The 22,544-nt window shown below is 47.9% G+C and overlaps 1 protein-coding gene across 2 annotated transcripts in view; it reads left to right on the top strand.

Moving 5' to 3' along the window:
• Positions 1 to 5,640: 5,640 nt before the first annotated feature.
• Positions 5,641 to 22,544, top strand: part of ELF5 (E74 like ETS transcription factor 5) — a 40,716-nt gene continuing 23,812 nt past the window's right edge. The window contains exon 1 of one of the 2 annotated variants that reach the window (XM_072759104.1): positions 5,641 to 6,071. In XM_072759104.1, the coding sequence (XP_072615205.1) occupies positions 6,016 to 6,071 (56 nt within the window). In that variant the 5' untranslated portion in view covers positions 5,641 to 6,015. Of the gene's footprint in view, positions 6,072 to 19,009; positions 19,212 to 22,544 lie in introns of those variants that run through there. The other variant, XM_026012948.2, reaches the window with a different exon arrangement.

Raw genomic sequence — 22,544 nt, 5'->3', positions numbered from 1 at the left:
CTTCCTTCCTCCCACCACCTCTAGCCACCACCATTCTTCTTTCTGTCTCTATGAATTTCACTACTCTAAGGCCCTCAGATAAATGGGATCATATAGTATATGTCCTTTTGTGACTGGCTTATTTCATTCAGCATAGTGTCCTCAGGGTTCATCTTAGGTCTCACAGTGGTAGCATGGGTCAGAACTTCCCTCTCAGGCCACTTCCTTCTAAGCTTGTTTGTTGTTTCCAACACCAATTTAAGTCATTTACCTCCCAAATGGAAATATGGAGATATGATAATGCATGAGACAGTGACTACATACCAAAGACACACAAAATTTTTCCCCCCAATTACAAATGTAATGCATATTCTTCCCAATAACATTTAGTGACAGCTCCAAATTCTTCTGAAGGCCACATGGTCACCTATTGCCCCTTCAAGGAGGGATGTGTTTCATGCAGGAAATGGCTTCGTGAAGCTTTGCATCTCATGGGGTGGGGCAGGGCTGAAGCAACAGGCAGCCAACATTGATTCTAAGCTAGCCATAAATCTGCATTTGCTCATAAATCTACAATCTACATTCGTTTCTCTGAACCCAAAGTTGAAAACACCCTGCTGCTCTTCTCACTTGGGTCGTAAATCTTTTCTTAATCCTACTCATTAAAAAAGAAAAAAAAGTGTTGTTGTGGGTTTGAAGCCACTCCCTCCTGCTAGTAATCTTGGCCCATCCTGTGCACCCTCCCCACCCCAACCCCACCCTGCCCAGGCTCCTTCCTCTTGTTTGTTTCTGGTTCAGCTTTGGGAAGCTCACAATACTCAAGGCAGTGGAGAGGTGCCTACCCTGCCCTGGCCCCAGTTGGTACCATCAAAAAGACTTGTAATGGTGTTGATAGTAGAAACAACCAAAACATCAAACAGGAGGATTATCAGTTAAATTATAGCATTTGCATAAGACTAATAGGATGGAAGTCATTAAAATCATGCTAATGAACAATAAGACATGGAAAGGTGTTTAAAATAATCCCATAGTGGTGTGTCCCTTAACCATAGAATTACTGTGCGCTTCTTCTTTTTGGGTTTGCCTGCATATTACATATTCCTTTGTATATTGGATTCCTAGGGCCACCCTAACAAATTGCCACAAATTTGGTGGCATACAACAATAGAAATTTATTTTCTCACAGTTCCGGACGCTGGAAGTCTGAAATCAGGAGCCAGTGGGGCCATGATCCCTCCAAGGAGTCTGAGGGAGGTTCCATCACAACCTTTTCCAGCTTCAAGTGGTTGCCAGCAATCTTGGACTTGAGGCCACATCACCCCAGTCTCGGCTCCCATCTTCACATCACCTCTCTCCTCTTCTATGCACCTGTCTCTAAATGGCCTCTGCCTTTCTCTTATAAGGACTCATGTCTGGGTGGCTCAGCTGGTTGAGTGTCAGGGTCTTGATTTCAACTCAGGTCATGATCTTAGGGTTAGAAGATCTAAGCCCAGCATCATGCTCTATGCTTAGCACAGGGTCTGCTTGAGATTCTCTCTCCCTCTACCCCTCCTCCCACTTGTGCTCACACGTGTGCACTCTCTCTTTCTCTCTCTCTCTCTTAAATAAGTAAGTAAGTAAGTAAGTAAATAAATAAATAAATAAAATCTCTTTTGAAAAAGCCATATAATAGTCACAGCTTCTGGGACCTGGAACATGGACATGCCTTTTCAGGTGCAACCTTTCTGCCCATTACACTTCACAATCAACAAAAAGAAATCTAATGTTTTCCTTTTAGATACTCACTAGTCTGTGTATTATTTAGCCCAGTGCCGGATGCCTGGCTCATGATAGACACAAAGTAAATATTTATTGAGGGGATGACTAAACTGCCCAGAGTGGTACTTTGTCCAGGATGAGAAATTACAGATGATTTCTTTCCTTTTTATTTTTTCTTCATTAATTTTTGTTACTACTGTTTTCAGATGCCACTAAAGCTATTCTCTTCTTTTTTGCCCTCACTCAAATAGTTGTTTGTCTAAAGCTAGGAAGTTAAAACCTTCCCATAAGCCCAATATTATAAAACAGGAAGGGGGGTCAAATTTTCTTGGCTTGGGCTCCACCTAAGAGGCTGAATGAATGAAGAGTCCTCTCCCCACTCCGTCCCCTCCTGCAGCAGTTTCTTTTCTGTATTCACTCCAAGGCAGCATGAGGCGAGGCTGGCACTTTAAGAAAGGCTCTCTCCAGGGACACCCAGGTGGCTCAGCCGGTTAAGCGTCCTACTCTTGATTTCAGCTCAAGTCATGATCTCAGGGTCATGAGATTGAGCCCTGTCTCAGACTCTGTGCTAGCTGTGGAGCCTGCTTAAGATTCTCTCTCTCTCTCTCTCTCTGGCTCCCTCTCTAAATAATAATAATAATAATAGTAATAAAAAATAAGATTCTCCTCTCATTTTCCCCTTCTTTCTTCTGGCACAGAGAACATTGACAAGAACCACACACTCAGAGGCTGGGCTCCTGAGAGTGAGCTGTATTACCGAGTCTCCTACCTGAGAATTCCTTCAGTCCTATACTCACTGAATCCCATTTGAGCTGATAACATTGAACCTCTGCAAGGTCTAGTTCAGGAATAGCAAACAGGTGTGCCTATGCTCTGCATGCCATACACACAGGAAAACACCACTAATAGATCCTGGTGCTCTTAACACCCAACATCAGGACCCTTCCCAACACATTTCCGCGGGCAGTCATAGACATTAGTCCCATTTGGCATGGGACATTAGAGTCACTTCCTGTTTTTCATCTAGCCTGTGTTGGAGAACATAGCTTCATCATCAACAAACATTTATTGATCTCCTAATGTATACAAGGGTTTACAGTCTAGGTCCAAGACCCAGGAAAATACAAAAAAAAAAAAAATTTAGCCAACACTCAAGTCGTTCAGGTGGCATTCGGCTCAACTGGCCTCAGAAAAGACCTTCCCTGATCAGTCCTGCTAACGCTGGGATTCGTTTTCCTTTAGTGTCACCTAGACTGTGAGCTCTAAGACAGGTGCCTTGTTTGCTTTGTTCACCTCTGTGTTTCCAGCAACTGGAACAGGGCCTGGCACATTGCAGGTATTCAGGAAACACCTACTACACGAACGCAGGGACAAGGTTTCCTGTAGAACTTGCGGGAGCTTAGTGTGAAAAATACATGGGTTCAGATGTGATTGTCTTTGAATATCAAACAAAGGACTTTGGCCTATTGAAGAGTACTCCAAAGTTTCCCATCCAACTCCAATGGATGCAGTAGGTCAAAAACAGAAATTCCAGGTACAAATGAATTTCTGGTTCCCTGAGCAAAACAAAGTTCAGCGAGTTTCCTTTCTATAATTCTTGCTTTTGCCTCTACCGTGTCATGGTGGATATCCAAATATTTCCAAGTAGTAACTCACAGCACTCTTGTCTTTTGTTTCTTTTTTCTTAATGCATCTTATTGGATTTAGCAGGTTGGTTTTTTGTTTTTTGTTTTTGTTGTTGTTGTTGTTGCTGTTGTTGTTGAGTAGGCTCTGTGCCCAACATGGGGCTTGAACTCATGACCCTGAGATCAAGTGGTGTACTGACTGGGCCAGCCAGGTGCCTAGACTTAGTGTTTCTTCAAAAACACTTTGGGAAATGGAATGGCAGAAACTTTGAAGATGCTAGTGTGGGAGGCTTCTGCATGTGCAGTGGTATTTTAGTAGAATTAATCTGGCGGGATGGATTAGAAGAGGGGAGAGACTTGAAGCAGGGAGCCCAGTTTGGGGATTATAGCAGGAGTCATTCTCTCAATGATTATGCCATAAATATGCTGCGCTGGATATTGCTCTAGACAATGAGGATAAAGGAATACACAAAACCAGTCTGTTCCACATGAACAGAGTGACCATGATACTCTAATTTTCCCAGGATAGCCCTGATTTTTATCTGTTGTCCCCACATATTTATTAAATGGTGCCGTATTTATCCTCAAAATTGCCCTGGTTTGGATGATTAATAAAAAAGTAAATGGTCAATCATAGGTCACGGAGTTTAAACCATGGAATAGACCATGAGGCTGCCCTACATGGCACCTTTGTTTAAATTGGACAAAGGATCTCCAGATGAATGGCCATAGCCCACAGGCACACAGCTGGACAAACAGATATCCCTCTTGAGGGAGTGAATAAAAGCATTTTTAGGGGAAGATGCAGCCCCTTCCAGGACGCTCAGCTCAGAAAGCAGAGCTCAGGCTGGATTTCTCCCTCTTCTCCGCTAGCGTATGCAGGAGCTTGCTGTCTCAGTGTGGACTCAGGAGTGATGCAAAGAGACACAAGACAAGGCCTGGCCCAAGCCCCTCATGCAGAGAGCAACCTGCATAACAATTAGTTGATTTCCTGAGGATGCTCAATAAGTAAATCGATAGATAAGTAAATACATGTTGAATAGTATAAAGTACTAGGAAGAAAACTACCATGAATAAGGCAACTGAGAATAAGTGGGATGTCATATTGCACGATTCCAACAGGCACCATTGGTGTTGCGGTCTACTGGAAATGGCACCCCTTGGGGTTGAGCAACATGGCCACTGAGAGGAAATGGCATATCTTAGAAAGGGTGGTAAGGAAAGGCCTCTCTGCAGAGGTGGTAAATCATGGGATGCTGACTGTAAGAGGGATAAATGGAAGAGAAATATCATGGCGGGGGCCAGGAGGGGTCAACACAACATGACATGGTGACTGGCTTCATGCAAGGGCTCTAAGGAATAACGACTTCAGGTTTTTGCGTCTGACAAACTAGGGAAATGACAGTACCACTCAATTCTGCCCAATTTCCTGAGCCTGCCATGAGTGGGTGGTGCAGGGAACACCCCAGCAAAAGAGGCATAGTCCCTTCTCTTGGGGAGTTGACCGCCTCCATTAGGATTTCCCAATGAGTGCCTGGGAACACTAGCTGGGTGGTATGTTAATGGATGTTACTAGAAAAAGTTGCTCAGATAAGTTTGGGAAATGCTGGGTTAAGAAAAATTAAACAGGTTTCTTGGTTTCTTTTCTGAAAGATTTCTCAGAGCTTTTTTTTTTTTTTTTAAGATTTTATTTCTTTATTCATGAGAGACACGGAGAGAGAGGCAGAAACACAGGCAGAGGGAGAAGCAGGCTCTATGTGGGGATCCCAACGAGGGACTTGATCCCAGGACCCCGGGGTCACTCCCTGAGCCGAAGGCAGATGCTCAACCGCCGAGCCACCCAGGCGGCCCCCTCTCAGAGCTTTAGTAGGCTAGCATGCCCGTCCTAACTTAGCTGACTGGGACATTTTTCCTCACACAGTGTTTTGGGAGACTGGCATTTCCCTGGGGGATAACTGGGTTCTAGACAAATGCCAAATGGGCCAGTGTGTAAAGCAGGGTCAGAGAGGAGCTACAGAGGACGCAGAGCTGGCAGGGGTAAGGAGGCCCCTAGGAGGACAGACGACTAAAAAGCTGTTGGGGCCCATAGGTGCCAGGAGGTGAACCCGCCTGTGACTGCTCCCCCGGGCCTGGCTTCACCCAAGCTCCCCTGGTAACCTCTGAGTCAGCCCCCCTCGGGGCCACGTTTAGCCTCTGACTGACTGGCTCAAGTGGTTGCCTGACCTCCCTGGGCCTCCACTTACCCTTCCATAAAATGGGGATAAAATATTGCCCTCCCTCTCCTGGGTGGCACGAGGCTCTGTAATTACTGTTTGGCAGGGTGCTGAGGTGCTGACAGTCCCCGTCTGACACATTTCTCCCCGGCTCCTCCAGTCACCACACGTCGCCTCCGCTGGCGCCAGGGCCGTGGGCAGCCCCCCGCAGCAGGTGCCCCCCGCCCCGTGTGGAAGCGAGAGCCCAGCCTCCCCTCCTGCCAACCCCTGGGCCTTGCTAACCCAGGTGCCCTACCCGCCCGTCCGGGACCCTGCTGCACCCGGGAGGCTGCGTGGGGCTGGGACACCCAGAGGAGGCGGCCCCGGCCCGGAGGGAGCCATGCGGTGTCCTCCTCGCTGAGGCCGGGCCCGCCCCACCGGGGCCCGCTCTGGATGGGGCGATGACGACGTCGGAGGAGCCAAGCCCAGCCCAGCCTGGCGGGACGAGTGAGCTGAGGTGGGTGCTGTGTCCGCGCGTGCGGGAGAGGCCAGGGCCTGGTGGGAGAGGCCCAGTGGGCAGAGCTAGCCTCGCCCCCATCCTTCCACCAGGGAAGAAGTGGGAGCGCGGCTCCTTTTCCAGGGAGGAAGATTAGGTATCTTCTTTCAAGTGCCAAGGAAACTTTGAGGCTCCCCTCCATACATCCTACCCTACAAGCCAGTCCCCATCCCTACTCCTACGGGGTAGGACAGGTCTCCTCACGAAGCGCGTGGTCTTTTATAGCTATGTGTCCCCCCCCACGTTTGGTCCACCAAGAGGGCCCATTTTTAGCCAATGTCACCCAGACAGGGTGCTGGGGAGTGGGCAGTGCAGGATGTGGCACCCTCAAGTCCAGGCCGGAGTCCTTTGGGACAGTCCTGCTTGCAGGTGACTAAAGTAATGGCGGGCCCCAAGGAGAAGGATGGGAAAGGAGCAGTTGTCAGGTGGTCCCTGCAAGACTTTGAGGTGCCCATGTGCTCCCCTGAGGAATGGGATCCTGACCCTGGTAAGCTCTTGCAGTTGGCTGGTGCCAGAACTCGTTCCTGTGTATTGGGCATTTTTCTGGGATCCAGCTGTTCCTTTTGATGTACACCTTGCTTATTTGTGTTGACATGTTGACATGCCTCCTACCCAGCTCCAAAGCGTCCCATTAGGTGGTGGGCTTTGGCTTTCATCCCTGGCTAAATTCGGAGGCCGGGAAATGCATAGGAGAGAGCTGAGACCCTTGCAGGGGGGCACCGCACATCTCCAGGCCCAGAGCATTGAATGCCAGTTTAAAATCCAGATCTCTCAACCCCTGGAAATTAGGGGTGGGGGAGGTGTTGGTGCTTGTCGCAGGGTCAAAACTATATTGGGGAATGACATCAGCAGCCTGTCTAAGCTCAATTTCCAGCCCCCGCCCTCTTTAAAAGTCCTCGCTGTCTTCAGCCCTAGCGTGTTACCAAGTGACTTGTCAATGCCAGGAGAGCCGTGCAAGGAATCTTTGGCATGTCGTTAACCTCATTCCAACATGTAATTAGCCTAAAAGGCCTCCTCGCTGCTTCCATTCAGCGTTACATCATAAAGAATCAGATACTTTACTATTTGCAGGCACAGTGAAGACTTTAAAGAGTTAATTATGGTTCACTAGAGCCTGTCCCCAAGAGCCCATGATCCAGGAATTAAAGTGTTGGCTTTCAAGTGTCAGTCTTCAAGACAACCTTCGTGGTAACTCCCTTCACGGGGTCTGAGGTTGACACTGGTTTGAAAGTAGACCCACCAGGGTACACAGGGGCGAACTGGAGGAGGTCATTTGATCTGGGCCTTCCTCCTAGGCTTGGCCATGTGTTTTTTGAGAGATATCATCTGTCCAGTGTCGGAAAGGAAAGAGAACCAAGGAGAGCTGGAATTCTACTTACACTCCCAGGTCCATGGGGCGAATCCAGCTGAAGCCATTTGTAATCTCTGAGCTGGAGAGACCAGCAGTGTGGCTGGAGTTCAAAGGGAGTTCAACTCTAATCTGGATGTTACAATCTGAGCCAATCTAACCGTGCAGGCTCTGAGGACATTATTATCAGTCAAGTGTAATTAAAGATAACATAGTTTTATTAATCAGCTTCCTAAGGAGACTGTGTTTATCTGATGGCTGTGTGTATAATGTGTGCACGGCGTGGCGGGGGGCGGGCGGGATCCATGGTGTGTGTGGTTGGTCTATAGGGAGGACAGGATGTCTGGGGGGAAGACGGCTAGGAATGTGGGGGAGTGTGGCTAGGAGTGGTACCTAGGTGCTATGTGGGTTCTGTACACGAGGAATGGGAGTATGTGTGGTAGCACTGATGGGCTAGTGTCTGTTTGCTCAGGTTTACACAACTGGACTTGAAGTTATGCCTGTTTCTCTACTATGCCTTGCGTTTGTCAGAACTCTGTTCCCCCCCAAAAAAATAATTTTCCCTACTTGCACTTGGCTGGAGTCTATAGAGTTCCCAAATGCACATTCCACCTGCGGGGGACCTCTTTAGCTAATTGTCAGTAATTTTCCAATCTTATCTCCAGACCTATCCTGGCTTGGCTCTAATGTCCATCACACTAAACCACTTTGTCATTGCAAGAGAGCCCGAAAGAGTAGGATTCCTCCTGAATATTGTTTGGCCTGACCTGAAGTCAACTGCCCCCACCTCGGGGCAGGGGAAATGACCTCCTTGGGCCCGGACACCAGAGCTGTGCTGCATAAATCTCCGTTCTGGTTTAAACTCGGTTAAGCAGTCAGTAGTCAGATGGGTGTCAGGTAACACTCCCAGGCCAGGTTCCCCCTCTGTGAGGGTGAGCGACTGCCCGGAGGCTGGGGAACAGGCACAGAGCCAGCCTGGCCAGCTGCGCCCTCCAGTCCGCAGCATCCGGGACCCAGATTGGCCCACTCTCTCTGCGCGGCCGTGTCTGCTGGCCAGTTGCACAGCTCACCGCTTGCTGTGGCTAGAAAGCTTGCCCCAGATTGGAATTTCCTCCCTCAGAAGGTCTTGTGCAAAATCTGCCCTCTGTCTCAGTGCAGAGCTGCCACCTGAACTTTGCTTCAACCTGCAGCTACAACCAGAAAGCTAAGAAGCCCAAGTGGCTGTTTTAGTCCCAAAGGAACAGGTGACAACCATTCTCCCTTGGGTGCTATGGGAAGGTGAGCCTGCCAAAGCCCCACTCACGGGGCTTGTGTAGCAAGATGCATTCAAGATCATTAGGAACTATTGCCAAATATAGTGGCCTTTTCCTAACTCCCAAGGTGGATAAACTTCTGATGGATACCAGATAAAAGACTGGAAATGAATGGATGGATGGATGAATATCTATGTGCCAGATGCATCCACTTGTATTATTTCGATTAGTGACAATAACTACTAGTAAATAGTTAATATTATTCTCATCTTGCTGATTAGGAAACTAATGCTTGGATAAGTTTAATAGTAATAGTAATGATACTTTGCAGTAATCGTACAGCCAAAATTTATTAAGTATTTAATATACGCCAGGCCTTACATTTTTACATTACACTATCTCATTTATTCCTCAGCAGAACCCTAGGAAGTAACAATTTATTTACCCAGGCTTTTAGACGAGGAAATTGTGGCTCAGGGAGATAGGTAACTGGCTACCAAGTGACAGCACTGAGATCTGAACCCACATCTACCCACTTTTTCTAGTACTGGCTTCTCTTTCGCTACTTTCTCATTTGGCTTTTGCTCCTGGCAGCGCCATGTTTGGTTGTTGAATCACTGAAAATGTTTAGCCACATCCCATATCTCACTGGTTCTTTGGAACCAAGGGGACAGTTGTTGACTCAAAATGAAACTGACCCCTGCCCACCAGCCTTAGCACACAGGGAGAAGAAATTGAAACATGATTTCATGAAAAGAGATGTGAGCAGCAATCAAAGAAGACACCTGTCTTCATTTCCACTCCAGTTACTTAGAGACCTTGGATATGCACCCTGGGGAGTGGCAAGTTTCCAACTGGAACCTCCCCAGTTTTGCCAGTTCAAGGCATGGGGGAGTCAGTGTTGATGTGAGCCTCTTGGTGAGGCCGGGCAGCTTCCCAAATTTGAGGGCTCTCCCCTCAGATTTATAAGTACTGGGAACCACTGGGTTTCAGTTAGGATATGATGACAAACTCTGATAAAGGGATAAATCAGGAAAATTCATAATAGCAATAGACTGAAGTTTTGTAAAAAGCATAATGCCTGAATTCTTATATATTCTGTGTTTACAACCAAGACTATTTCTCTAAATGAATTCCTGAACAAAACCAAACTCGAAATTTCAGCATGATTGGGACCTTTGTACTTCTTAATGGCAAGTTAAACTGCAGAAAGCAGTAAAGGATTGCAAGGCTACAGCTACTTGGAAACAATATTAGTTCACTTTTGGTGGAAAAAGAAAATCCAGGAACAAGCTCCCTAAGAAATAACAGTATGATGCTAGAAATAACAGCATGATGCTCGTGGACAACAAGTAAGAGAAAAATCAGGGTTTCTGATGAGATCTCACTGGTGACCTGCACAAATTTTCCCCTGAAGAGCAGACAAGATCTGGGGCCTCCTCAAACTCAAAGTCCCCATCAAATGGCCAGAGACTCCCCTCATTGATAACCAGGATTCAAAACTCCAAGTCCAACCTTCCTGGAGCAGTCTTGGGGGGATCCCCAACTCATTCTCTCCTCTTACATACCTGTGGGTTTCCTCTTGTTGGAAAGAGCCTCTCTCTCCTCCTGGTCACCCCAGACATCACAAAGTGTAGTGGCCAGGCAATCCAAGGATTGAATTCTGGCTCTGCTACTTGTGAGCTACATGACCTTGGGCAAATTACTGAAGCTCTTTGAGCCTCAGTTTCCCCTTCTGTAAAATGAGGATAATAACAGCCCCTACTCCTACAGTTGTTGTGCTTGGCACATAATAAGCAACCATTTTTAGCTAGTCATTCCAATTTTCATGGCCCAGCTCAAATGCCACAACCCACAGGAAGCTTTTTCTGATGGTTGCGGCCCTTACTGACCACCACCTCCCTGAGGTCCCACAGCCCCTAATTCAAAGTTTGACTTGGAATTATACACTATCTCTAAGTGTTTCCTCATGAATTCTCTGCTAGAGACACAGCTAGGTCTTACTTTTTAAAAGATATTCCTGAGTACACCAGCCCATTAAAAAATATATATTAAATATAGTAATTAAATATACACTTATTAAATAAAATATATCTATTAAATATGTAAATATATAGATCATAAATATATATAATTAATAACTATATTTACCATTTTCACATTTTAACATTTCTGAGATCAGGATAAGCTTTATAATCTACCTACACATTTAACATAATGCTTTCTTTCCAAGATGATTACCTAAATCAATGACATATACTATAATCAACAATATCTTAGAAATAAGATTTGGCTGATAGATGAGGACAGAGCTGCACAGGTCTGACCACAAATTTCCACTAGCAGCCCTCCTCACCCTCCATTCTCAGTCCTCACGCTCTTTGCAGACCCCCATCCCTTGACCAAAGACATGCCTTTGGATGACAACTGGCATAAAGGAGTCCAATCTGGAGACGTGGAAGTCATTGTGGTCACACACATTATCAAACTGCAAATGTGATCATTCTCACTGACAGGCAAGGAAACTGTGGTTCAAATACCTAAGTTTGCCTAGAAAATCTGGTGTCAGCTGTAGGAAGTTTAGTCTTTAATGATGGAATGATCTGATTTTCTGCTGGAAGTCTAATCATCATTAGTGGGGCTCCTGGATTAACCAAGCTAAGTAGCCATTGGGGGAGGGATTGGTCCATTCAACACCCAAGACTTCAATGGCAGCATTGTTAGTACCATGCGGTCCTCCAGCCAACAGCAACGACAGGCCATAGCAGTCTATGTCACCCATTCCTCAAGTTGTCACCCCCAACAACTCTTTCAGAAATCAAGCCCTCGTGCCTATCAGGGGACTGATGTTTGGTAGGAAGACAACAGAAGAAAGTTCTGTCTTCATGAACCCTCCTTTGAGAGGGCTTCCCTCTCCGGGCCTCTCAGATCCGTGTCTTAAAAAGCCATTATTGCTTCAGATTCATTCAGGCTGACCCAGAACATGGCGACTTTGATTAGTTTGAGCCTAAAGCCTCTGCCTTAGGCTCAAATCCTGCTTTTCCTTAAAGGAAAAAAGGGAGACTAGAAATACAGTCATGCAGTGGTGGCAGCTGTTTCATAAGAATTATCATAATTCAACCTTATAACAACAAAATCCATATTTTTATCATAATTGTCATTATGCGTCTGCCAACCATTGATTTTTGTCACTGTTTAAGCTTCCATAATGCCTTTGGTGCTGGAAATCACACAAAGATCCACTGCCTTCATGAGGTTCATGGCCAAGGAGGGATTATCAGGGGAGCTACCTCCGTGTTGCCATCTACTGAATTGGGGCTCCTGGACAGGACAGCATGAAGAGCAGAAGGAAGAGCTGGATATAGGGACTGGACTGGGGAAGGATACCTCAAGAGGAAGTAAAGCGAATACACAATCAACCAACAAGAACTCCTTGAGCACTGCCTTGTGCTTAAGTCCGTGCTGGGTGTTTTAGGAGACGATAGGTTTGCACCTCTTGTCCTTACTTTCAAGGATCCTACCAGCAGCATGGGATGCCGAAGAGAACTGGTGTCTCTTCCACTTAGACCCTGTCTCTTCCAGAGGTACCAAATCCTAACACAGTGGTGAAGCTTGTAGACTCTGGAGCATCTGTCTCAGGCTCAAACCCTGCTTAGTGCTTCACTGGCTGTGTGATATTGGGCAAGTTACTTGAACTCTCTATGCCTGTCTCCTCACTAGAAAACTTTGGAAAGCAATAATGGTGTCTGTGTTGGAGGAATGATATAAGGATTCAGTGATTTAATCCATGTAGCATTCCTAAACAGTTCCTGGCACCTGCTAAAGGCCTGATAAATGGTAGCGATTACCGTTATTCCTTGCAGAAGGACAACAGTATCCTATTCGATATAGTAATGCTCTCAAAGTCAGCAATCTCAACCAACATCCCCCTTTCTCTCTAGAGACCACAATAGCCAGCCATGTGGCAAGAACTTACCTTGCGCCAAAAATCACAGTAAGGACTTCCAGATGAGGAACCTAAGGCTGTGAAAAGTTCATGCCTCACCTAGTGTTCTCCAGGTGGCAGGTTCCAAGAGTTTGTTGTCATACACGCTCACTGACTTTTTCATTCTTCAATGTTTGAACCAGCAGAGCATTAAAAAGTAGAATTTCTCCAAGAGACTCTTCCCTAAAAATAGTATCAGGATAATAGAGACAGGGATCCTGATCCCAAACTCATGCATTCCACCATTACCCTGTACGTCTCTCTTGCTAACGGCATCATCTCCGAATTTACCTAAATGCAGTTTCTCTCCTCCTTTGTGTTTTCAGCCTATGCTGCCTTCCGGGGTAGTGGTAAGGGTGGCACATAGAAGGAGAGAAGATATGACTAAAGAAATGTTGGCCCAAGTGAAAGAGGCCAGCTTCTAGGAAAAGCATGGAACCTATTTTATCTAGCAAAAAGAATTGGGTAGAAGCCTCCGGTTTTATGTCAAGTGACATGTCTTTGAATTCACTTCCATGGTACACACATGTGTCAAGCGTTTTCTTTGCCCCAAGGACCAACCTGGGTACCAGGGAGTCCGTGAGGTACCAGGATTTCCCCCTCTACAGTGAGAGACAGATTATGCCTTCGATGACATTAAAGACCAGGGACCTTGAACCAACAGAGAGGGAAGGATGTCCTCAGAAGGCAATGCTGAGGCCAGAGCAAAAGGAGAGACACTCAGGAGGAGCTGAGCTCCTGTGTATATAGTGTGGTTTTGACACTAGGTGGGCCTGAATTCAACCCAGGCTTGGCCACCACTCAGCTGGGTGACACCAGCAAGAGGGTCATGATAGCTGATTCCCAGGGTTATTGGGAAGAATAATCAAGATAAGGCAGGTGAGCATTCTAGAGAAATGCTTGGTACCTGGCAGATGCCCCATGTGTCTATAATTCTTTCTTCTCTGGCCCCACATGACCACCCCAGGAGCACCCAGAAACTGGTTATGGCGGTAGTTTAGAGGATGGTAGTTAAGAGTCTGGAGGCCGGCAGCCTGGATTAAAATGCATGCTCTCCCACTTACTAGCTGTGTGACAGTGGGCAAGTTACTTAACCTCTTTGTGCCTCAGTTCCCTCACCTGTAAAATGGAGATAACAAGTACCTCCCTCAACCAAAGGGCTGGGAGGATTTAATGGCACGAATGCATGAGAAGATAAGCTGAGGGCATATGCAAAATTTTCAAGTGTTTATTTGAGCAAACGTCAACTCCAGTTGGGCATCACCAAACAGAAAGGGGTGAGGGGCACTCCACGGACAGGAGCTGGGGGGAGGCCTTTCCTGGAGCACGTGCAGAAGCAAAGTAAGGAAGTGATCTGATAGGCCCCAGCTTTAGCCCTCGCCTGATTTGGGAAAGGGCTACTTGGCTGTTTGTGATTGGTGGTGGCTCTCACATTCCGTTTTTGTCGGATCCCCGTGCATTCACTGTCCACTCTGGCTTAGGTTTTGGTTTGCTAGAGCGACCAGAGTCTAACGGCCTCCCGTTGAACTACTTTGACAAATCTAACAGCACCTAGATGACAGAGTGCACACCTGCCCCAGGTTATAGTCCATTTAATCCACCCAACGACCCTGTAAGAGAGGTAATCGCTCTCCTTCCCCAGTTTACAGATGAGGGAGCCGGGAGGTAAGGAGGTCAGATAAGCTTCCCAGGCTCACCCAGCCGGCAGGTGGCAAAGCAGGGAGTCAACAGATGAAGTCTCCTTCCAGAATCTGCTCTTTGTCACTGTGTTGCTCTGAGGAGCCTACTTACGTGTCATGTGTTATTACTGCGCAGCAGAGACACCAGGAGGACAGGCCGAGCCTTCTAAAATGCTCCAGACCTTCTTCCGCCCTCCTCCTCCACACCCCGCACCCCCATCTCTTGCCTGTGCTCGACATTCGTAGTATAGTTTCTAATACACTTAGGGTCTGAGGTTGTCGAAGATCTCCACTCCAATCCAATTTAGGTTCCATGTGATAGTTAGACTTCATTAGAGTCAAATTCCTCTTTTATTTTGGTTTTATCTTAATCGCCCCTTTCATCCACTGGTCCAGAAGCCTGTAATTTCCCACATGGGCCCTCGGAGATGCTATATTATACCTTCAGGACCACGAGACAAACAGTTTGTTGTCACAGGCATCGACTGCCAGAAAAGTTTTCACCCTGAAGTAGCAGAGCTGAGACAGCACCGGGGGGGGGGGGGGGGGGGGGGGGAGTTACTTCTCCAGAAGACTGTTTTTCAGAAACAACAGCAGAATTCTAGGCTTTTCTTGCACCCCTCTCTACTGAAAAGAGTGTGAATGTGCAGATCCAAACGTGAGAAGTATTTTCGAAACCAGTGACAAGGTGAGAAGTGCCCCAGGGCCGGGGATGTGGTGTGTAGGACCCTCGTGGTTCCCTAGACACCAAGAAACACAAGAGGCAAACCACAGAATTTTAGAGCTTAAGGGAATCGCAAAGACCATCTAATCCAGTTCTTTGCGAGCTCTTTTTAAGTCAGATTCTTTTGTTCAAATGAAATCCTACCCTGGAGATTTATATAAAAGCTGAGGTGTTCTTAGTGAATCAGGGAGGAGAGGTCTAGAGCCTGAGCCCCTGGGCTCCAGCCTCCTGTCCCCGGCAGCCCCCTGAGGCCTGCCAGGAACCCCTGGAGTCTCCCCAGAATTGTCCCGGTGAATTTGAAGATGGGGGTTCTAACCCAAGCTCCTCCTTGCACCACGGGAGGAAAGGAAGCCCAGAGAAGCTACTGGACTTGCCTGAGGTTACACAGCAGGTCAGCGTGGCCTTATCTTCCTTCAGCAATTTTTTCCAGGACACCCTGAGTCCTCCAATGAACTGCCTTTTGTTTCTCCAGACTACGTGTGTTTGTATTTGTGTGTTTGTCCCCGTGCCCAGGGTTCCCAAGAAAACCTAACAAACAAGTCCCGGCTCCCACTTTAAAGCTTGGAGGCTGCCGTTTGGACACAGGTCTCGGCTGCCCGGGACAGCTGGAAGCACTGTGCGAAAAGGCACAGCCTCATAAACACTGTCCCGTGGACAACCAGGGACTCTGCATTTCACAGCCTAAGCTAGGCCGAGTGTCCTCTGGGGTGGACGGGGAGGTCCTCCAATGCCAGGAGGTCATCAGCCAGACACCGGAGAGCTGGCCCCCGGCCTCGTAGCTGGGGACACCCGACCGGGCCCCTAAATCTCTTCGTTTCTCTGTCCACAAGGGAGAGGAGGGGGGAGCCTCCACGGGGCCCCTTGCATCCGAAGATGTTAGCAGTTAAACAAGATAACGTGTCTGATGGCTTGGGGACACAAAGTAGAAGAAAGGCCACACGTTGCTGCAAGCGGGCTGTCGCCCTCAGAGTTGCAAGGCCTAGGCCGTGGTGGAGGAGGGGGTTCTAACTGCTGTGCTCTATCAAGGAAAACAGCTCACAAGGGGCTTACTCAGTGCTTCCCTAGAATTACCTCATGTGACCCCCATCAGCCCTGCAGACAGGTCCTCCCGTTTGCAGGAGAGCTCGTTAAGTTATGAGCTAGCTGGTTAAGTCATCAAGGGGACACAGCTGGCAAATGACAGACCCAGGATTTGAACCCCAAACCATCTAAGGCTGCAGAGCCCGTGGTCCTCGCCACTGCCCCATCCTGCCCCTGCTCCGGGGAGAAAGGGAGAAATGACGCGATGTCCGCAAGTGCAGGACTCGGCCAGCCCAGGAGGGAGGCGGCCCAGCCAGGCCCCCCGCTGCATTTCGGGTTTCCCCTCCAGCGTGCACAGATGAGAAGTCCCTGCAGACGCACGCACGCACTGCACTCCCCGAAAAGCTCCCAGAGGCAAGAATTCTCAGCTTGTTTACTGAGTCCCCTGGAAGGGGGGGGGGGGGGGGAGTGGGTGGGGAGCCGGGCACAAAAACAGGATAAAGGTAAACTTTCTGCATGTGAGAACCATTCCCCCCCCTCCGAGGAGCCGTGTCACACTGTATGTCACCGTCATCAAAGGGGCTGTGCATAAACCTGAAAAACCAAACGGACCTGTCTGTAGGTGTTACTTATATCACAAGGCTACAGGTGCCTTTACTTCCACCGTACACTGGTGTGGGAGCGCCTGCCTTCTCTTGCCCTGAAAGCCTCCTCTTTGGACCTAGTCACCGCTGTCCTCACGTAAGCACCTTTTCTTTGCTCTTTTGGATGAATTGTAAGGGGCGTCGGGGAGCCTCGGGCTGGGGCCTGGGTCTGCAACTCCAGTCTCCAGCTCCAGATTGCCGGCCCCCCCCCTCCCCTGCCAGTGCCACCAGCCACAACGCCTCCTGGGAGCTGCTTGATGGGGATTTAAGTGCCATTCCTGCCTCCTGGGGTGCGCAGCCACCCCGTCCTCCTGGGCACCCCAGCGCACTCTGGATCACTCGATTACACCAAGGGCGACTAGCAGAGAATAGGGCCAGGCACCCAATTCTCTCTCTACCTGTTCCGAAAACTATGTTCAGGAAGGGAAGCCCGATTTTGCACCCCAAAACCAGTCAGCTTCAAGGGAAGCCCTCCAGCCCCCCGTCCTTGGCTAACACCTTCCTTTTGCCGGTGGCCTGCTCAGGGTTGTCCCCCTTGAACGAGAGAAGAGAGCTGCCTTATTAGACTTTGGGGCATTTTTCAGGAATCTGTACATAACAGCTGAAAAGAAACCCGTTTTGCCCTCTCGCACCACCTCAAGAGACGGCTTCCAGAAAAGCCACCGGTAGGGGTTTTTTCCACTGTGTTTTCAGACCTTTTCAGACTCTGCGGTGTTGGGGGGGCTCGTGTGCACCTGCCCCCTGCCGGCAGCCGCCGGTAGCACATACTCCCTTTTACACCTCCCTCCCCAAGCTGGGGACCCACGTTTGGAGGGACTATAAAAATTTTACAAACTGGAAAGGATGTCAGAGGTCATTAAGTACAACCTCTTCATTTTACAGGCGAGGAGGCTGGGGCCTAGGAGGCAAAGTGATTCGGGGGGGGGGGGGGCAGCTTCGCGTTTTAGGCTAAAGACCCAGGGAGAGGGCTTGTTTGCTCCTCTGAGTGGAGGCTTGAATCTTTGTCCTCACTCTGAGAGTGTTTTTCATGACTCAAGGTGTTCTCGGCAGGCACTTTCACCCTTTGGTTGTCCTTTTTTTTTTTTCTCAGAAGTCACCAGGGTAGCAACCGTTTTGATATGTTGATGACCGTGGATTCTTCCCATGGCGCCCCCTCCTCTGGCACAGGCCTCCATGGATTACTCCCAGACTCTTGCATAGATGATCTGATTTTATTAAATCCTCAGGACATCCCGAGGATGGCATGCGAAAATCCCGTGTTAGAGAGGAGACATTGTAAAGATGAGCTCAGAGAAGAACGTGGGGTTTTTTTTTGGGGGGGGGGGGTGTTTAAAAGATATTTATTTATTTATTAATGAGAGACACAGAGACATTGGCAGAGGGAGAAGCAGGTTCCATGCAGGGAGCCCGATGCGGGACTCGATTCCAGGACCCCAGGATCACGCCCTGGGCCAAAGGCAGGCAGACGCTCAACCACTGAGCCACCCAGGTGCCCAGCATGGATTTTTATATACTGCACCTTATATGAAACAAAAATAAAGAATTTTGACAGGCTGAGTAGCTAAGGCACCTACGTGTCCCACGTCCCTTGCCCTTGTGGGAGGCAAAAATAGGATTTAGCCCCTCATGGATTTCATCCAAAGCTGATGAACTCTGCATGGGTTACCAGGGGGTAAACCGTGTGGCTTGCCTTCTGTGGGTCTGTGCCACACCTTCAGAGAAACAGCTAAAAACAAACGAACTGGCAAGCTCCCTAAACAAGCTGGAGGAAAATGAGGAGTCCCTCGGTAAGACTTGAGCAAGTCCGTTCTCGCAGCTGCTCTGCTTTCTCTCAGAAGAACAAATATTCAAGCACCCCAATTCTTTAACTGCAAGCATCACCCTAATCCACTGAGATTTCCCCCCCCCCATATGCCCCTCCTTAGGGAGGCCCAAAGTGTGGGACATTGACCCTGCCTTGGCCCCAGGGCTCTGGGTCTGGTAGGCACTTGGGTATCACTGAGGCTTCGGAGAAGGAAAGACTTCTTCCCAATGGGCTGCCCAGATGGTGGGATCAGGGAAGACCCTTCCTGGCACGCCCCACCCCCACCCCTGCCCCATTCCTCGGTTTCCACCCTCATGGCCTCGTTATGCCTGGTGATGTTTTGGTGCATAAACAGCCAATGTGTAGATGCTTCATTGGGTGGATTTTTGGTCACATGCCCAGAGCTGAAGTTGATGATCTCTGCCAGGGTCAGGAAGGAATTCCCCTCCTCTGGCAAACTGGCCAAGCCTGGGTGATTTGCTCCTTCCCCTCTCTCTCTCTCTCTCTCTGGAAGGCTGAGCAGAGGTGCCTGGTTGATCAGGCCATGGGCACCACACCTGTGATTGCTGCCTCTGACTCGTGTGCGGGCAAGAAGCCCGTGGGCCTGTCCCTCTGACTGTGTGGACCCTCCCTGTGCACACCTGGTGAGTGAGCCGGCTCTCAGAAGGGTTAGGAAGCCCGCGGCGGCATCGGGGACCCGAGCTTCCCTGTTGTCACTGTTTCCTTCTGAAAGGCCCCTGCAGCCAGCCTGTCTTGCGCGTGAAGGGAACCCACTTGATTCCTTTTCCTTGTGTGGATTGTGCTTGAGGCTTTCCTACGTCCTAGGCAGCTTCAATGGTAGTTGGGGAAACGGATTCTAACAGCTGGGGGTGTGTTGATGGGCAGCGAGTGAGGATCCAAAGTGCTTAAGGGACCTGGCTGGCCCAGGCAAAGAATTTTGTCCAGGGCTCACTGCTGAAAGTAGTGGACCTAGGAGGGAAGAGAGAAGAGGAAATCGGGACACCTTGGCAGAGCTAAAACTTTAATCACCGTTTGTAGTGATTGGATTTTAGTCCAATTTAATGAGCTTGCTTGACCACACTACCCAGTATAACCGACAGGTATGCTATGTGCGTGCGTGCGCATGTTTCGATGTGTTGGTCCATTCGGGTGGGTGCCTGCGAAAAATCTGGAGCCAGAGCACATCTCAGAGTCCCCCTGATCGATGTGTTCATTAGGTAAATGCAGAACGGAGTCACAAGACGCAGAATCATGACTCCCAGCCCCGTGCTCTTTCTTTTATGACAAACCAGCCAGGCCTTCCAAAAACAAAAACATGTGCCTAGAACAGCAGGCCTAGGACCCTCCCTGGAACTCCCCTCTTGTCCTGCTGCTGACTCGAGGTCTCAACCATTTTTTCATTGTTGTTCCCAACTGAGGAGGCTTTTTAGATACTTCTGCTATAGTCATTACCCCACATAGATGTCCTTACTGTGTATCATCTAGGTACTGTGGCCCTTTAGAAGGTCATGGGACGTAATAACGTCTAAGATTTTTTTTTTTACCCCCAAGACCAATTTTTCCCCCTCTAGGATCAACGTCAGCCCCACTGGAAATGTGTGGTCAGACCTCCAGCCTGGGTCTATATATTGTCGGACCTCAATGTACTAGCTAAGAAATGAGGCCCCAAACAGCTCTTCTTTCCTCCCACCCTCACCCTGTTCCACCTACTGTAAAGAAATTTTAAGAGCTAAAATGTTCAATTATTGCAAGGACTTTCAAGGGCCTAGGAAGCTAGGCAACTGAATACAAAGCAGCCATTATTTCTGAACTCTCATGCCTTGTGCATTCTGGCTAAGTGGCCAAGGTCTTTTTGTGGGAAGCCCAGAGTTAATAATACCCTCTCCAACCATAATAGCAGAAAATAAAAAAAATAAAAAACAAATCTGCTGCTTTTATAAAAGACATTTTTCCCCCCAAGAAGCAAAAAATAATTACAGGGAAAAAATAGCCCTTGGTGCACCTGAGAGAGCCCTTTAAGAAACCATAATGGATATAATTTGTCATAGAAGGGATTACCAAGGGGAATCAGATCTGGCACTATGTACAGCAGTAGGGAGATTGCAGGACAAGAGAGTAGGTTGGTGTAAAGAGGAAAAGAAAAAAAAAAGAGAGAGGAAAAGAAATCCTTAAAAGAGATAAATACCTATTGGTCAGAAATATTCTTAATTTTTTTGGGACCCACTTCAATTTACCAAATGACTTTTGAAAGCTGTTTACGTCAAGCGTAAGTGAGGAAGTATTCACTCCTTCTGTTGTGTTTTTTATCTGGAGGATTTCTAGTTGATGGGGAAGACCTGGGGGCAGTTCTATTTTCTTCCATATGGAGTACACCCCTCCTTTCTCCAAGCCCCCTGCCCCCTATGAAGGCCATTTCAGAGGCAAACCATCTTCTTCCCCAGTTTTCTGCGACTTTGCCTTTAGCCCTCACTTAGGGGAGCTTTCCTGAGGTCATATCCAGAATGCAGAGGGCAGTTTTGGGTTTCAGGGCCCCTTTCCTCCCTCACAACCTCCCATCCCCATCCCTCCTCATCCTACCTCCAGCTCAGGATATAAAACCAGTCAATCCGTGGGAAAATCAGAGTCCAAACTCAGGCAGCCTTGACTTCTGTTTGATATGGCCCCCAAGGGGAGATCCATGAACACGATAATCCAGCAGGCAGGTTAACCCTCTCTGGGCGTCAGAAAGGAGGCTTCCCAGTGGGGTCTGGTGACTCTCCAGTGATGGCCCAGAAAGGGTGCCAGAGTGTGAGAATTTGAATTTGATTGTTTCTCTATGTCAGGAGCACAGTTCTCATGCACGTTTGATGAAGAAAAGGATGGCACATTTGCAAGCACCCCCAAAGAACTGGTCTTTGATTCTGGAATCCCTGCCCTTCTCAGTATTGAGATTCCATCTGATGTGTAAGTGTGTTAGGGATGTGTCTGTAGGTAGATGTGACTGTGAGTGTTACTAGAAAAAGAAGCAGATGGGCCGAAATTCAGAAACCTTATGAACTCTCTACAATATAATGTTGACACCCATTGGCTGTATGACCTTGAAGGAGTTACACAAATTCCCTGGGCCTTAATTGTCTCAACTATACAGTGATGGGGTGAAGGGAAAAATTGGACTAACTCTGGAGTTTCCAACATGTGGCACTCACACCACTCATGATACAGGAAATAGATCTGGTCAGGGGGATGCTCCCAAGGGAGCCTCCCAAGGGTAGGCAAACTTTTACTTCAAGGGCCAAATAGTATTTTAGGATATACAGGCCAAAAGTCAAAATCAATTATATTACATGGGTACTTCTATGACCGTTTACTATGTAACCATTTACAAATTTAAGATCATTTTTTAGTTGTTGACTATTCAAAAATAGATGATAGGTTGGATTGGGCTTGTAAATTGTAGTTTATTAACCCCTAATTTAGGTGGTGTATAGACCAGTCATGTTTGTTTGTTTATAAAGATTTTACTTATTTATACATGAGAGACACAGAGAGAGGCAGAGACATAGGCAGAGGGAGAAGCAGACTCCATGCAGGGAGCCTGATGTGGGACTCGATCCTGGAACTCCAGGATCAAGCCCTGAGCTGAAGGCAGACGCTCAACCACTGAGCCACCCAGGTGTCCCCCAACCGTGTTAATTTAAATGCTATGTCTTTATTTTTCTCCATGTTAGAAGAAGATTGACTTTCCATCTTTCCATCCAAAGTTTTTCTTTTAAATAGATGTATTTACGTTAAAACAGAGAGGGAATTGTTGCCTTTTTTTTTAGCATATTAAGTAAATTATTGGGATGGTAGACAAAAGGCTAAAGTTGGCAAAACAATGAACTAGATGATTAATAAGCTCCCAGCCATCTAAAAATTCTATATGCTTAATATCCCAAGATCCAGAATCCAGTCTCTGTTCTGACATTTAACCTACCAGCTGTGTGATCATGAGCTGC

The sequence above is a fragment of the Vulpes vulpes genome, chromosome 5, assembly GCF_048418805.1.
Source record: "Vulpes vulpes isolate BD-2025 chromosome 5, VulVul3, whole genome shotgun sequence".
Taxonomy (NCBI): Eukaryota; Metazoa; Chordata; class Mammalia; order Carnivora; family Canidae; genus Vulpes; species Vulpes vulpes.
This window is presented reverse-complemented; position numbering and strand designations above follow the sequence as displayed.